This window comes from Belonocnema kinseyi, chromosome 7, assembly GCF_010883055.1.
Source record: "Belonocnema kinseyi isolate 2016_QV_RU_SX_M_011 chromosome 7, B_treatae_v1, whole genome shotgun sequence".
Taxonomy (NCBI): Eukaryota; Metazoa; Arthropoda; class Insecta; order Hymenoptera; family Cynipidae; genus Belonocnema; species Belonocnema kinseyi.
Window position 1 is genome coordinate 14,254,559 of NC_046663.1, and position 16,626 is coordinate 14,271,184.

At 30.9% G+C, this 16,626-nt stretch overlaps 2 protein-coding genes across 2 annotated transcripts; both read right to left on the reverse strand.

The window, feature by feature from the left end:
* Nucleotides 1-1,528: 1,528 nt before the first annotated feature.
* Nucleotides 1,529-6,207, reverse strand: LOC117176960. The gene is made up of 2 exons (XM_033367381.1): nt 6,137-6,207; nt 1,529-2,258 (listed from the first exon to the last, which is right to left on the reverse strand). Exons 1-2 carry the CDS (start codon nt 6,189-6,191, stop codon nt 1,831-1,833), a joined length of 483 nt encoding a protein of 160 aa, XP_033223272.1. The 5' UTR covers nt 6,192-6,207; the 3' UTR covers nt 1,529-1,830.
* Nucleotides 6,208-10,236: 4,029 nt separating this feature from the next.
* LOC117176913 lies at nt 10,237-16,379 on the reverse strand. Its single transcript, XM_033367302.1, has 2 exons — nt 16,287-16,379; nt 10,237-11,205 (listed from the first exon to the last, which is right to left on the reverse strand). The coding sequence occupies exons 1-2, from the start codon at nt 16,339-16,341 to the stop codon at nt 10,775-10,777; spliced, it is 486 nt and encodes a 161-aa protein (XP_033223193.1). The 5' UTR covers nt 16,342-16,379; the 3' UTR covers nt 10,237-10,774.
* Nucleotides 16,380-16,626: the final 247 nt, after the last annotated feature.

Here is a 16,626-nt window from a genome sequence, read left to right on the forward strand (position 1 = left end):
ATGAAAGGAAATTACAGAATTCATGTGATTTATAGAATTCAAAGAATTTACGGGATTCACAGAATTCATGAAACTTACGGAATTTAAAGAATTTAATGAATTCACTGAAATCAAGGCATTCAGGGAATTAAAATATTGTATGAAATCAAAAAATTCACGAAAATCAAGAAATTCATGGAATTAATGGATTTTACTGGAATTCACGAATTTCATGGAATTTACAGAAATTATGGAATTCACGAAATTCAAACATTACACCGAAATCATGTAAATCACAGAATTAATGGATTTTGCGGAATTTATGGAATTATTCTAATTTACAGAATGAAGGCAATTCACGGAATTCAAGTAATTAGTGAAATTGAAGAAAATCGTGGAATTTAGGAAATTCGAGAAATTCATGGAAATCAATTCCGCGAATTCCTTGTGTTCCGATAATTCAATCAATTCTATAAATTAAATGTATTTTATGAATTCCGAAATATTAGTAAATTTCGGGATTTTTTCGAATTCCATGACTTCCGCGAATTTTCTAAATGCCATAATTTGTGAGAATTCCTTTGTTTTTATTAACTTCGCAAATTTCGCGAATTCCCTAAATTTCTAAAGTTTTTTGAATTCCATGGATGCTGCGAATTCCGTGATTTTTTTTAATTGCATAAATTCCACGAATTCCGTACATTTATTAAATTCGTTCATTTAGATGAATTCCGTGAATTCTGTAAATTTAATGAATTTGGTGAATTCTAGGTCTTTTTAATTTGATGTATCCCATCAATTATGTGATTTTCTTGTACACAATTTTTGGCTTACAGAGCCTCTAGTACATTGATTGGGATTCGGGATATATTTATTGCAATACCAGGTTTGCAATTTTTTCTTACGCTTGTGTAGTAGAACTATTTTTGAAGTATTGTAAAATTACAAAAATTCTGAACAGTGATCATCTTTTTCAAAAAATGGTTGGATATCATATTACTTAATTAATTAAATAGACTTAAAAAATGCGCTGAATATTACTTTAATTGTTATCTTTAAAATGTTAGTTGAATGGCAAAAAAATATAACTGACAAAAAATATATTAGCGTTAACTATTCATTTAGACTTGGTTTAGCTTTAAAATGTAGAAAAATTGGTATAACAGTGTATAAACTCGAACTCCAAAGATACGAGAAGTTCGACGATTGGGAACTGCAAAGATACAAGCGTAAAAGAGGCCCCCACTCCTGCGACGTTTAGGTTTCGAGGAAATTCGCGAGAACGCCAACAGACCTAGTACGCGCAGGCGCACGTGGAATTCAGGTCAACGCGCACACGCACACCTGATTATCAAATGGGACGCTAGAGTGAGAAAAATTCCGGTCGATCTTTTTAACTCGGGCAGCTCGTATCTGTGGAGCTCTCGTATATTTGCGGCTTGCATACTCAGGTTTTGCTGCACTAGATTTCAAAGTTTGTGCGGAAATTCAAGAGACTACAATGAATTGTAAAGGATTTTATAGGATTTTTTAAATTAAAGACTGAAACTAACTTTTCAAATAATATAATATATTGAACATCTTTTCACATTAGACTGTTATTGGATACGCTCTATTTTGACTTTTAATCCTTTGTTTAACAGAAATTTAAACAGTTCATAAACTTTCATCTGCACTAGCAGAAAATTTATTTACCAAGCCAAACATTTTTCGATTAGATAAAATTAGATAAAAATAATGATAATTATTATTCCAAATGATTATGGAGACTTCAAGAGATTTCGCAAGATCATCATCAATTTCGAGGAATTAAACGAGATGACTGAACTATATGGATAGGTGTGCAGCAGGTTACAGCGTTTGGTATCCTAATGGATGTTCAGATAAAAAGAGATTTTCGGATTCAGAAAGGATCCTCGTAGGGTGCGGAGGATTTGCACTGATTGTCGCAAGTTTCCCATCTAAATACATTCTTTCAAGATAAGTGTCCTTAATAAATCCAAAGATCCAGCCCGACTTGTTCTTTTGTACCTTGTATCGGACATTGAATGGTATAAGTTCCAAACTTTCGGCTATGATACTTCCATTGCTTGTGTGGTTTGTGGTCTCGATCGCGTAGTGTAGATTGCAACCAAGAGGAAACTCGAAATAGTCCTTTATAGTTAAGTGTCGCAAAGTTTGAAGAGGGTTGAATGCAGAATCTTCAATGTACCTTCCAGAAGAGTCACCAACCTTACTACTCAGCATAAGATCTCGTAGGCCGGACTGCGAACTCATTTCTGTGAAAGAAAACCAAAAACGATGCATTTCATTAAGTATAGTAGATTTCTTGACGATGGGCGAAACCGAACGAATGAAGACGAACGTGAAGTTAGCTAAACGAGAAAATGGCCATATGAAGGTTAGCAAATCAGAACTCACTTTACAAACCCTAACGTTTTAACGTCCCTTGCTACAAACCTAATCAAACCACTTTATGAAACCTAGAGTTTTCAAGTCTCTTAGTGCAAACCTAACCTAACCTAAATATTTTACAAAACATAGAGTGTCCAAAACTCTTATTAAAAATCCAACCTAACTCCTTTAAAAACCCTAGGGTTTGCAAGTGTCTTATTACAAACCTAACCAAACTAATTTACAAAGCCTAGAGTTTCCAAGTTTCCTATTGCAAGTAAAATCCAAATTATTTAAAAACCCAAAATTTGCCTTGTGTCTCATTGCAAACCTTACCTAACAAAAATAATTTACAAACCCTAGAGATTGCAAATCTCTTATTATGAACATAACCTATCTACTTTACAAACCCTAGAGCTTCCGTGTCTCTTAGTGAAAACCTAACCTAACATAACTACTTTATGAACCCTAAAGTTTTTCAGTATTCTATTACAAACCCAACCTCACCACGTGACAAACCCTAGAGTTTCCAAGTCTCTTATAACAAACCTAACCTAACTAGTTTAGAATCCTAAAGTTCCAAAGTAACTTATTACACATCAAAGCAAACTAATAGACAAACCCTAGAGTTTCCAAGTCTCTTATTACAAACCCAACCTAACACCAGTAATTTCTAAACACTAAAGTTTTCAAGTCTCTTCTTACCACACTAACCTAACCTAACTACTTTACAGATCCTTTATCTTCCGAACCTCTTAGTATAAACTTGAGCTAACTACTTTTCAAAATCTAGAATTTGCAAGTCTGTTACTACAAACTTAATCGAACTTATTTACAAACCCTGGAGTTTCAAAGTCTCTTATTACGAACCTAACCAAACATAAATACTTCACAAACCCTAGAGCTTGCATGCATCTTAATATAAACCTACCCTAACTTAACTACATTACAAATTATAGATTTGCCAAATCTTTTATCAAAAACCTAGCCTAACTATTTTAGGAACTCTAAAGTCCTTAGTTCTCTAATAACAAACCTAACCTAACTTTACTACATTACGAATTCTAGAGTTGCCAAGTCTTTTATCACAAACCCTACCTAACTACTTTACAAACCCTGAAGTTGATATTTCTCTTATAACAAACCTAACCAAACTAGTTTAGAATTCTAAAGTTACAAAGTAACTTATTGCATACAAAATCAAACTAATAGGCAAACCCTAGAGCTTTCAAGTCTCTTATTACAAACCTAAACTAAAACCAGTAATTTATCAACACTGGAGTTTCCAAGTATCTTATTACCAAACTAACCTAACCTAACTACTTTACAGACCCCTTAATTTCCGAACCTGTTGGTATAAACTTGAGCTTACTACTTTTCAAACCCTAGAGTTTCCAAGTCTTTTATTACACACCTAACTTAACTACTTTACAAATTAAAGATTTGCCAAGTCTTTCATCACAAACCTTACCTAACTTCTTTACAAACCCTGAGGTCCTTAGTTCTCTTATAAAAAACCTAACATAACTAGTTTTATTACTTACTTAACTTAACTACTTTACAAACCCTAGAAATTTTAACTATATTATTACAAAATAAATCAAACTAATTGACAAACCCTAGAGTTTCAAGTCTCTTAAAACAATCCTAACCTTACTACTCAACAAACCCTAGACTTTCCAAGTCTTTTGTTATAAACTTACCCTAACTAATAGACAAACTCTAGAGTTTTTAAGTCTCTTATTACAAACCTAGCCTAACTACTTAACAAACCCTGAAGTTTCCCAATATCTTATTGCGAATCAAATCAAAATAACTGACAAACCCTAGAGTTTCCATGCCTTTTATTACAAATATAACTTTAACTACATTAACAACCCTAGTGTTTTGAGGTCTCTTATTACAAACCTTACGTAACCACTTTACAAACGCTAATGTTTTCAAGCATCTTATTACAAACGCAAACATACTAATTGACAAACCCTAGCGTTTTGAGGCCTCTAATTTCAACTCTAACCTGAGTACTTTAGAAACTTTACGAACCCTAAAGTTTTCAACTATCTTATTAAAAAACAAACCAAACTGATTAGGAATCAGTAAAGTTTGAAAGTCCCTTATAACAGATCTAACTTAACCTAATTACTTCAAAACCTTATAGGTTTAAAGTAGGTTATTACAACCCAAATTAAACTAATTGACAAATCCTAGAAATCTTAGGTCTCTTGTCATAAAGCTAACCTAACACAAGTAATTTACATACCCTAGAGTTTCCAAGTCTCTTATTAACAAACTAAAATAACATAACTACTTTCTAAACCCTAGATCTTCCAAGCCTGTTAGTACAAACCTAACCAAACTACTTTCTAAACCCTAGATCTTCCAAGCCTCTTAGTACAAACCTAACCAAACTACTTCACAAACCCTAGAGTTTCCAAGTATTTTATTACAAACCTAACCTAACTATTTTATAAACACTAAAGTTTTTAAGGGTCTTATTACAAACCTAACCTAAGCACTTTACAAATCCCAAAGTTTTGAACTATCTTATTACAAACCAAACCAAACTAATTGACAAACCCTAGAGTTTCCAAGTCTCTTATTACAAACCCAACCCAACCTAACTAGTTTACAAACCCTAGATCTTCCAAGCCTCTTAGTATAAACCTAACATAACTACTTTACTAACTCTAGACTTTCCAAGTCTTTTATTACAAACCTAACTTCAATGCTTTAAAAAATTCTAGAGTTTTAAAGTTAAGTATGCATGCACGTTTCTATGTATGAATGCATGAATCTCTGTATGTGTCTGTGTATGTATACTTCTATGTCTCCCTGCATGTCTTTAAGTATTTAGGGGTTTCTGTATGGCTGTATGTATGTTTGTATGTATGTACGCATGTATTTATGTATGTAATATGTATGTATGTATGTATGAATTCTGTATGTATATATTTATGTATGTATGCATAACTGCATGCATGCATGTTTTGCATGCAGGTATGTCTGCTTGGTTATGGTTATAGTTATTGGTCATGGTTATGGTTATGATCTGTATGTGTTCATGTATATCTGAGCGTACGTAAGTATGTACGAGTATGTATGTATGCGCCCATATCTGCATGCAGCTATGTATGCATGTATCCATGAGTGCCTGTCTGATTGTATGTCTGGATGTGTGTGTGTCTGAATGCATGTCGGTATGTCTCTCTGTAGGTATGTCTGAATGTCTGCATGTCTGAATATATGTATTATTTTATTATTTTGCAGAAAATTAAACTATTTTTTCAAATCTTTTTTTCGGTCGCAAATTCTACTTTATGCAGAACAAGTAATTAGAAACTCGAAAAAACGCAAAATAAACGTGAAGTACATGTATATTCATCGGCCTTGTTCCTTTGGGGGGGGGGGGGGGGGGGGGGGGGGTGAAGAGAAAGCTATGGTTTTTTAAGATCGGTGGCACGGGTGCGTGTAAAAATATTCCAAAATTGATAACCTAATTCATGGATAAACCCCCAATTCTCTTTTAGATAAATTCTATTTGAAACATTAAGATTTTTTTGTTACCATATGGATAAAAATAGATAATGTAACCAATGCTGCGTAGGATAGAGATCCTAAGAACACACCTGAACAGAGTTTTGAATAGAATAGAAATTAGAATAAGATGCTCATTAAAGCGAAAAATGATTATTTGCAGAAAGCTAGTAAATTTACTTTCAGATATAGGTATTAGATATATATTTATAATTATTATAATATTCACCAATAGAATGCAAAATGATCACCAAGGTGGAGAACATGGCATACACGATCTTCATTTTGTCCACGTGGAGGAGAAACTGATTACAATGTTTGAAGGTTATATACTGTGGGCGTTATCTAAATGATTAAAGGCATCAAGCTTGGCCTGCTAAGATACGTGTATTTGCATTTTATGAGCCTGCTGCCGCAAAAAAAGTAATTAGCTGAATTCGTTAACACTGATATCTGATTTCAGAATTATGGTCTAGGAATTAGGATGACGCATTTTATTCTTGTGCACATTTGATTAAATTTTTCTGAAATTTTCAAAATAACTTCTGCTTCTAAATTACAAGAAATTTCAAAGATTTTATAAGATTTTAAAGGATTTTGAATATCAACCTGATAGCCCAAAAGTTTCTCGGAACATTCTTTAAATATTCCAATAGAAGGTTTTGGAAATTCCAAAAAATGTTTCAGGAAGGCTCTAGAAGTAGTTAAATATCCGCTACTTTTGCGTGAACCGATTATTTCCTTTGCATTTAAAAGCAAAATTTCCAAAAGAAAAAAAGAAATAGGACAAAATTTTAAGAAAATTTTGTTGCAAAAGTAATCCGATATCTTATATATATTTCGGGTTATGATACATGGAAAAATCCCCGCTTTTTTGGATTTTCAGCAAAGATTTCTAAGTTTTAAAATACACTGTGTATCTTTGGACCTAATAACTTCACGGGACAGTATTCCATACATGAGTGAAAGTAGATTCAGTTATCTGTAATTTAAAAAAAAAAGAAAAATATTCTACATTGAATAGATCATAAGTTGTGACCCCTCAAAGTTGTCCACTTTTGCCTGTTCTTACGAGCAAAAAAGTGGAGTTTAGATTTTTCAAAATAAATCATGTCAGGTTTAGTTTGCGTTGTTGACGTTAGACAATAATATAGATTCTGCAAAAATCTGCGTACATCTAAAAAAAAAAGAAGTCTTTTAGACCAATTATTTTGGAAATTGCAAAGTTTCAAAAATTGATTGAGATATGACCTTGAAAAGTGCACTTCTTCTATATAGATGCACTTGAGCGTACCGTGTTGTAAAACTACGGTTATATTTTAATAATTTAGTCCCAAATGAGTGTATTTCATTACTTTATTATGAATAATACATATTTTGCCATTAAAAATAATTAATTTTTTATAGATAAAGTTTTCTACCACCACTTTTGATTACTTTTAGGCCATTTTTAAAAGTATTTTCCTGGCAAAAAGCAATTTTAGTTTATTGAAAATGTGTCACGCGTTTTTTATTAGAAAAACAGAAAGTTGTTTAACAGTTTTTGTAACAATATTTTCTAATAATTAATTTTTCTGAATTTAATTCTGTAAATAGTACATAATATTCTGCGATAATTTTTCTGCTAAAAAAATGATGAAATAATTAATTAATGGGAAATAATGACATATTGAAAGTTATTCAAGAATTGAACAATTTTTAAATAAATTAATAAATGTATTCTTCATGATAAATGAATAATATATACTTATTTGGGAATTTTTTTCCAAATATGACCGTAGCTGTACTTTTGTGTGGAATCCAAAGGAAACGTGATATTTTCAAAGAAATAAATGCTGCGCTTTTAGTCAAAAATGAAAAAAAATGAAACCTGACCGTTCGCTAAAAATCCAGAAAAGGAAGATTTTTTAATTTATCATAACTTGAAACTTACAATGTTAAAAATGTACTTTAAAAAATTTTACTGAATGTATTGGAAGTTTATTTCCACGGTTGGATACATAGACACCTGTTTAATTGGAAAATAAGAAAAGTTAAATTATTTCTCAGGACACTTTTTCCAACAACAAAAATTTCTTGTGCAACCAAAATTCATGGAATTTGAGGATTTCAAGAATTTCGCGCAATTCAAGGTATTCGTAGAATTAGAGAATTCATGAAATTCACGCAATTCAAATAATGTACGAAATTAATGGAATTCATAGCAATAACAAAATTCTTCAAATTCTTAAAATTGACGAAATTTAACTAATCCCCGAAATTTAATAAATTCTCGGAACTCAAGGAATCCGAAAATTTAAAGGAATTTAAGTAATTCGCGAAATACAAGAAATTAATTGAAATAAAGAAATTCACCGAATTGACATAATTCACGGAATTCACGATACTCAAAGAATTCTCGAAATCCAAAAAAATTCACGAAATCCAAAGAGTTGACGAAATTCGCGGAACGCACGGAATTTTAGGAAATGATCCAATTCAATAAGTTCGTAGAATTCATAAAATTTCACGAATTATGTGAATACCTTGAATTTGATCAATTCAGTGAATTTCATCCATTCCGTAAATTTCTTGAATTCTGTGAATTTTATGAATTTTGTGAATTCCGTGAGTTCACTTTTCCATAAAATTGATCGAATTCCTCGAATTTCTGGAAATTCGTGAATTCCGCGAATTCCATAAATTCGGTGAAATACATCCCAAACATTTTTAAAAGTTCAAATATCTACTAAATTTCTTTTTTTTTAAATCAAGTATTTGGTTGCAAATTCAACTATTAAATTGAAAATTAAACTTTTGGTTTGTTGTTCAATTTTTGGACTTAAAATTCAACTTTGTTGTAGACACATTATTTTCCTTTGGCTTGAAAACTTAAAAATTTAAGACTTTTTTTCCTTCGCAGAAAAACTTTTTTGTTTGATAATTCATTTTTTTTTAATCGTCTTCTTTATTCAAATATTTATTCTTTTTGGTTGAAAATAAACTTTCATGCTGAGAATTCACGTGTTTTTATGAAAATTTTATCTTTTAGCTTGTAAATTTAACTGTTTACTTGCAGATGCAACTATTTTGTTAAATATTCATCTTATTTAGTCGAAAATTCGACTGTTCCGTTGAACACCTTTTTTGTACACAAAATTATTCTTTTAGAATTAAAAATACATTTTTTTTTGTGGGAAAGTCATCTTTCCTTATAAATTACCAGGTTATTATCGAGTTCAAAATTTAGCTGCACTCTGAAAATATCGTCTTTGTTGCTTAAAAAATCAGCTATTTGGTTGAAAGTTCAACCGTTTTGTTTAAGCTTGAACTATTGGGCTAAAAATCAACTTACTATATATGTTGAAAATTATTTTTTTTTTTTCGGTTTAAAAGTTATCCTATTTGTGGAAAATTAGACTTTTTGGCTTGTTGACTAAAAATTTGGCAGATTTTTTGTCTTTTCTTTGAGAAAAATCTTTCTTTGTTAACAATTTAAAAATTTTGTTGAAAATTCGTCTTTTTGGTTTAAAAATTCATATTTTAGTAAAAATTTGATCTTTTTGGATAAAAATTGTACTATTCAGTTGAAAATAAAATTTTTCATTTAAAAATCAACTATTTTTTAGAGAAACATTTTTTTAAAAACATTTGTCCCTCTTTTTAGAAGATCCCTACTTTTTATTGAAACATTATCTTTTTAGTAGCAAGTTCAATTAAAATAAAAATTAAGTTTTTCATGTTTCGTCGTTCACTTTCAGTGGTTAAACTCAGAACTAAAAAAATTGACAAATCACGTTTCTCATTATGACTATGTGAACGTTAAATTACGTAAAACTTTGTCATTTGTTATTGATATAAATTTATTTATTTTTTAGCGCTTAAATTTTTTATTGTTACATAAATAACTAATTATGTAATATTATTGATCAACAATGAAAGATTTGTATACTTATTTCCGAATTATCTTCAAAAACTCGTAAAAAATCAGTCCCATCATAAAATTGCTAGGAAACGATATTGTACTCGGGTTGAACCCGGGCCAGGCTTAGCGATCGAGTCAGGTCCTAGTCAGAATTCATGTTTCATTCTAGCTTGACCGAGACTTGATCAGCATGTCAGGGCCTAGGTTTACCAGACATGGGCCTACTCAAGCCGATTACAAAATTGGTACACGGTTTGGTTCAGCTGCACCTTGTAAAACAATTGTTTTAACAGTGCAGACCAGATTTCAAATGTCTTAAAAAAATGTAAGAGATTAAAAGGATTTTTGAAGGATGTGATAGAATTTTAATATTTAAAACTCAAAAAAGCTTTTCAAACAATATTGTTTATTGAACATCTGTTTACAGAACTCTGTTGTTGGTCACAAAGTTGTATTACCCGCTATATAGAGAAGACCTATTGGTTACCATTTTAATCCGAGTTTCACTATTAGAATTTTAGTATTTAATTTCAAATTTTGTGTTTAACAGAAATCTCAACAGTTCACAAATTTCCATCCATAATGACAGAAAACTTACGCAGGATCGCAATTAATTTCCAATGATACAGCGGGACCACGTCGAGTTAAACTGGAACTTCAAAAATACGAGAACCTCGGGAATCGGGAACTCCAAGAATACGAGCGTGAAAGGGGCTCCCACTCCCGCGACTTTTAGATTCCGGGGGTGAAGCGAGAGAGCGCACATAGGCCTACTACGCGCATGCGTACGGCGAATGCAATGCAGCTCGCATTCGTTGCGGGCCTGACTCTAATAGGGCAGGGACAGTAAAAAAAAAAGATGCTTGCTCCTTTGGCGTCAAGACCCTCGTATTTGTGGAGCGCTCGGATCTTTGAAGCTCGTATCATCAAAATTCGAGTGTGCATGGAAAAGTTTACATCAAATTACAAGGGCGTTAGACCATTTGGATAATCAATCAAAAAGCGAATTTCTGATTTAGTAAGGAACCTCGAACGGTGTGGAAATTTTGCACTAATTGTCGCAAGTTTTCCTTCTAAAAATAATCTTTCAAGATATTCGTCTTTAAGGAATCCAAAGATCCAATTGAACTCGTTTTTTTGTACCTTGTATCGGACGTTGAATGGTATAAGTTCTAAAGATTTGACTATGACTTCGCCATTTTGTGTGTAGTTGACGTATTCTGTAGCGTAGTAAAGATTGCAACCACGAGGGAACTCGAAAAAGTCTTTTGTGGTTAGGTGCTGCAAAGTCTGATGCGCTCTGCGTGGACTATCATCGATATTTTTTCCAGAAGAGTCGCCAATCTTACTACTCATCATAAGTTCGTCTCTTATGCTAGACTGCGAACTTAATTCTGTAAAGGAAAATAAGAATTGATGAATTTCAACACTGCAAATATATTTCAAGTAAAAAAAAGTGGAGAATAATGGGTTAATTAGCCGGATTGCAAAGGATTGCAAAAATTGCTCAAGATTGCAAAAGTATCAGTAAATTATAGGAAGTTCATAATTAGAAATGATTATTTATAGAAAAATCGACCAACTCTGCAAGCACATTCTCATCCCACGTTTAGCGCAGTGTTCCCAATTTTGAAAACATTTTTAACTCTGCTTGCATCGCGCCTTTATCCCTTATTGTTTATCGTTGGCGCGCTGATTTTAAATTGTGTAAATATTCAAATTTAATATTTATAATAAGTTATGATAGGGAATACCATACAAAGTAATTTATGAATCCTATAATGAGATTTTGGACTGCCAGATAAAAACGAATTCGTTTTTAATGAAAAAGACTTTATAAATTCTGAGTTCAGAGAAATAAATAATTTTTTTTCATCGCAATAAAATATCTCGTCGCTGTCAAATTAAGTGCCTCAATTCCAGAACGAGACGTAACTCTGTGAAGTTGAGGGGCGGTTGTCCCCCGGCAACTAAAAATCGAAATTTAAAAAATGAATTTTTATAGTAAAGTAGATAGAGCGTCTTTTTTATAAAGCGAAAAAGTTGTATCTATCATAGTTTTAGACATAACGATGATAACGATGTTTTTTCTGAAGTCGATTTATAATTAATTTTTGGTCTATCGCTTGTCACATCTACAGATTTTGGAATTTTTCTATGTAATTTGAAGATAATACCCTATAAGGTATCCTTAGAATGAGGATATAAGCCAAAAGTTTATATCATTCTTTATAACAAATTACAAAAAATTCTAAACCATTGCAAATTAAATTCCTTATAATCTTCGATCGATTCGTTTATCGAGTGAAGTTTGAGCAAATATAAACTTCCCGTGAAAAAGTTTTTTAAAAAACTATGAGGACATTTTTTGTGAAAAAATTTTTTTCAAAAACTGAATAAGTAAATAATTGCTAATGTAAAACTTAGAGCACGCGACTCGTAACAATCCATATCTATTAGACGGACGGAACTACTTGCAGTTCAGCTAGTGAATAAATAAAAATATAAACAAATGGATATCTGGAGTTATATCAGATGACGTTCAAATGTCAGTTTAACTTTTCTAGCATTTTAACAGTTGCGGTTTGTGTAAAATATAGCATTGTACTTCTTAATACCACACTATTCACACCGCTCCTCGAGTTAAATAATATTTCGTGAAATTCACAGTGGAAAAAATCCTTTTTTTAATGGAAAAAGAATCGAAGGATATTCTTCGTGCTTCTGAATGCACTAGATGTAAAGATAACTAGTCTCAAAATGTTAAGAACAAATGCAAAAGACCGTAAGTACAATGCCTGAATAATTCTTTATTAGTTTTAAAAATTAAATTATAAATTTTCAATTAAATTAGTTTTAAATTTAATAAATTCTATAGAAGTATTCTGTTAGAATACATATGATATAATCCTAACATGGATCTTATGGAAATTCTATAAATTTTTTTTAGAATTCATGGGCAGAAAAATGGACATAGATTCTAGTTCGAGATTTTATATATTATTCTGAACTTTTGCATCTTTCACCTGCGTTTTTTTTCGCGCGCTCTAAGTTTTTCATTCGCAGTTTCTCACCTATTCAGTTTTTTTAAAAAGAGTTTCACAGAAAAGTTGCTTCTAATTTTCTGAACAATTTCTCCACAGGAAGTTTATATTTGTCCAAACTTCGCTCGATAAACAAAGCGATAGAAAAATATAAAGAATCGAATTCGCAATGGCCCAGAAAACAATTTTTTATTTTGTCAAAAACAATGATATACACTTTTTGCTTATATCTTTATTCTAAGGATACCGTTGACACTATTGTCTCCAAATTTCATTAAAAAATTTAAAAAATTGTATTTGTGACGACGAACAAGAGAACAAAAAATAATTACAAATCGACTTAAGAAAAAACATCACTATCATGGTTATCTCGAAAACAATAATAGGTACAACTTTTTTGCTAAAAGAAAAAAGACATGCTACCTAATTTCCTATAACAATACGTCCCTAAATAATCAAATTTTTTCATTTGTATTTTTGCTTTGCAGGGGCCAACCTCCCCTCAACTTTACCGCAATATGTCCCATTCTGGATCGGGGCGCTTCATTTCTAAATTAAATTTATTTTTATTTCCGACATAACGATTTCAAAATAACTTTTCATACATTTTTTAATCATTATTTATCATGAATATTATTCAAATTTGAATATTTATATAATTTAAAATACGCGCGCTAACATCAATAAAGTTGCCGGCGCGACATAAGCGCAGTGGAAACAGTTTCTAAGTTTAGGAGCATTAGCTTGACGCGAGACAGGCTTCGATCAGAAGCTTGGGCGCGTCTAGGGCGCGCGACTCTCGGTTCTCGCGCTTCGCGCTCGATAATGACTTTACCTTACGCTTCGCGCTCGGTTTTTGTGTTACGCCCAAATTTGTGAGCAAACTTTTTAAAATTAAAAGAAAACAAATCGACAACACTAAGTTGGTGATTGTGAATTCTCTTTTGTTAAAACTCCTTTGCCGTTCACAAATGTGAACTTTTCTACACTATGTGCAACACTACCAAATGTATTTTTTTTGCATCTCAGGCTGGTACTGCATATTCATAAGCTGAAAAATAATGTACAAACTTTATTTTTCACTGTAACTCTAATGTTTTTTCCTTATTTTGCACTAATATTTATTCTTAACTACCAAGAGAAATGTAGCAATGCGCATTATGCAAATAAAGAAGCAATTTTTTTTATTAAACTTCTTAATACAACCCATGTCGTTTTTCCATAAGTTTAATTTGTTTATCTTTAATGCTATTTTCTAATAATTTTTATGCTTTTATTGTAGCTTATGTCGTTTTTCCAAAAAGTTTTTTCTTTATTTTGAATGTATTCTTCTAAACAAAGTTTATTACAATTTTGTATATATTTTTCGAATAAACTATTTTTTTTCATTAATGTGTTTTTTTACATGACATGACTTTCCAAAGATTTGATTTTTTAAATGTTAATGTTATTTTTCACGATTAAAACAAAAACTACGCTTCTGTCAAAACATGATTTTTAAAAAAATTTGTAGATCTTGTTGGTTGAACAAATGTTGCTTTTTTATTTTTTTCGTAGCTTGTGTCGCTTCCATACAAATTTAATTTTTTTATTTTTAACACTGTTTTTTATGGATGGGGCAAAAAATACGAGTCCTACCAAAAAGTGAATAATAACAAATTTGTAGATTTTTTTCCGCGCACAATTTTTATTCTTTCATCTTTTGTCGTGTCTTGCATACCTTGACGGAAAAATGGAATTTTTTTGTTTTTTTCCTTTAAAATTTCTTTAACTCTCTAGAACATAATTTGAGTTAAAATTATTCATTAAAGTTCTATAAAAGAATTGTAATCCCTAGAAGTCCCTTAAAACATTTTAAAATCTAATATTTTCATTTAAATCTTTTGAGATTGCTTAAACGTGTTTCAAGAAATTTCGCGAAGATCCTAGGATTTTGTTTCGTTTGTATTAAAAATCAATTTTTTGTAGAGATTGATAATTTTGGTTGCTCATTCATTTTTAAAGTAAAAAAATCTAACTATTTTTCTTTTTAAATTAAAAAGAGAACTATATTATTTGAGGTGTTTGGTATTTTTTCGAAAATTTATATTTATTTTTAATTCATCTGCATTGTAGAAAGGTCTTCTTTTAGCCAGAAAATTCAACAATTTAATTTAAAATTAAGTAGTTTAGTTCAGAATTCTCTTTTGGTAAAAAATTTAGAGATTAGGGTGGAAAATGCAATACTTTAGTGGAAAATTGAATTACTTGTTTTCAAGCAAAAAATTCTATTATTTTGTGGAAATTTCATGTATATTGCTGTAGATTAGAAAATCAGCTCATTGGTTTACAATTGGATCATCTTGTTAAAAATTTTTCTATTTATGTTGAATTAATTTCATAGAAAATCCGTTTCTTCTCGTTGACAATTATTTTTTAAACTGAAAATGTTACTCTTCTATTTTCAGTTGAAAACTTATTTTGTTGTTGAAAATTTAACATTTTGTTAAAAATTGAACAATTTCTGTAGAAAATTCAATTACTGGTTTAAAAATTAAAAAATTAACTGCCAGCTACAAAATTACCTCCTGCTTTCAAAATTTATAGGTACAATGGGAAAGTTCAATTTTTTTGTAGATCGTGAATCAATTTTGTGGAAAATTCTTTTCAATCAAAAAATAAATCGCCTTTTTCGAATCAGCTTATCGTCTATGGATGGAACTATTTTGTAAAAAATAATTTATTTTTGTCGAATTCAACTAGCAGAACATTCTTTTCTTTTTGTTGAAAATTAATTTTCAAACTGAAAATGTAACTTTCACATTTTTGCTGATAATTGAATTTATTTGAACTTTTCGATTGTTCGTTAAAAACTAATGTATTTTGTCGTTAGGAATTCAACTATTTCGTTTATTAATAATTTCTCTTCATTAAAAATTAAATTATTGATCAAAATATATCTTGGTACGTTCGATTGATGATTCATTTTTTTTTCGAAACTTTACCTGGTTTGTGGAGATTTTTATCCATTTGCATTGCAAGTTCCTAAATGAATGCATGAAATTCTAAATAAATAATAATAAATCATTTTGCAAAAAAAAACGTGATTTCCGTCTAGAGCCTTCGTCTTCGTCACTTTTAGTTGATGAAGGGGGATGGGGGTACGATCGTCCAAGAGAGATGTCGGGGGTGGGGATAAAGACGTCCCAAAATTGGTAAAGTAGTTTAGGCATGCCAGTCAAGTTTTTTTCAGATAAATTCCGGATATGCCGGAAATATTTTTTGTTTCCATATGGATCAAAATGGATGTTGTAACCAATGCTACGTAGCATGGCAATTGGGATAGGAAGCTCGTTAAAACAAATAATTCTTATTTGTAGAAAACTGGAAAATTTAACGGACATTACAGGTCTGTTACATACATTTATAATAATAATTATTATTATATTCACCCATAAAAATAAAGATGACTACCAAGGTAAAGACAAGGCCATAAACGATCTTCATTTTGTCCAAGTGCAGAAGAAACTGATAACAGGGTATGAGGGTTATATGCTATAGTCGTTATCTAAACGATCACATGCATTCAGCTTGTTCTTCTAAGCTACAGATATTTGTATTTTATGAATCTGTTACAAGGAAAAATATTCTTATCGGAATTCGCCAACATTTATTTTACAACTCAGAATTCTTTTGTCAGAATTATGGTGGCCCATGTAATTCGTTTGCAGATTTAATGAAATGCTTCTGGAACTTTCGAAACCATTTCTAATTTCAAAATTTCGCAGATTT

Bases quoted from the DNA above. Each gene is read 5' to 3' on its own strand.
- LOC117176913 (XM_033367302.1), bottom strand. From the start codon at position 16,341: ATGAAGATCGTTTATGGCCTTGTCTTTACCTTGGTAGTCATCTTTATT. The intron at 11,206-16,286 runs GTGAATATAATA...TTTCCTTTACAG, and splicing joins AGTCATCTTTATTTTTATGG to AATTAAGTTCGCAGTCTAGC.
- LOC117176960 (XM_033367381.1), bottom strand. From the start codon at position 6,191: ATGAAGATCGTGTATGCCATGTTCTCCACCTTGGTGATCATTTTGCAT. The intron at 2,259-6,136 runs GTGAATATTATA...TTTCTTTCACAG, and splicing joins GATCATTTTGCATTCTATTG to AAATGAGTTCGCAGTCCGGC.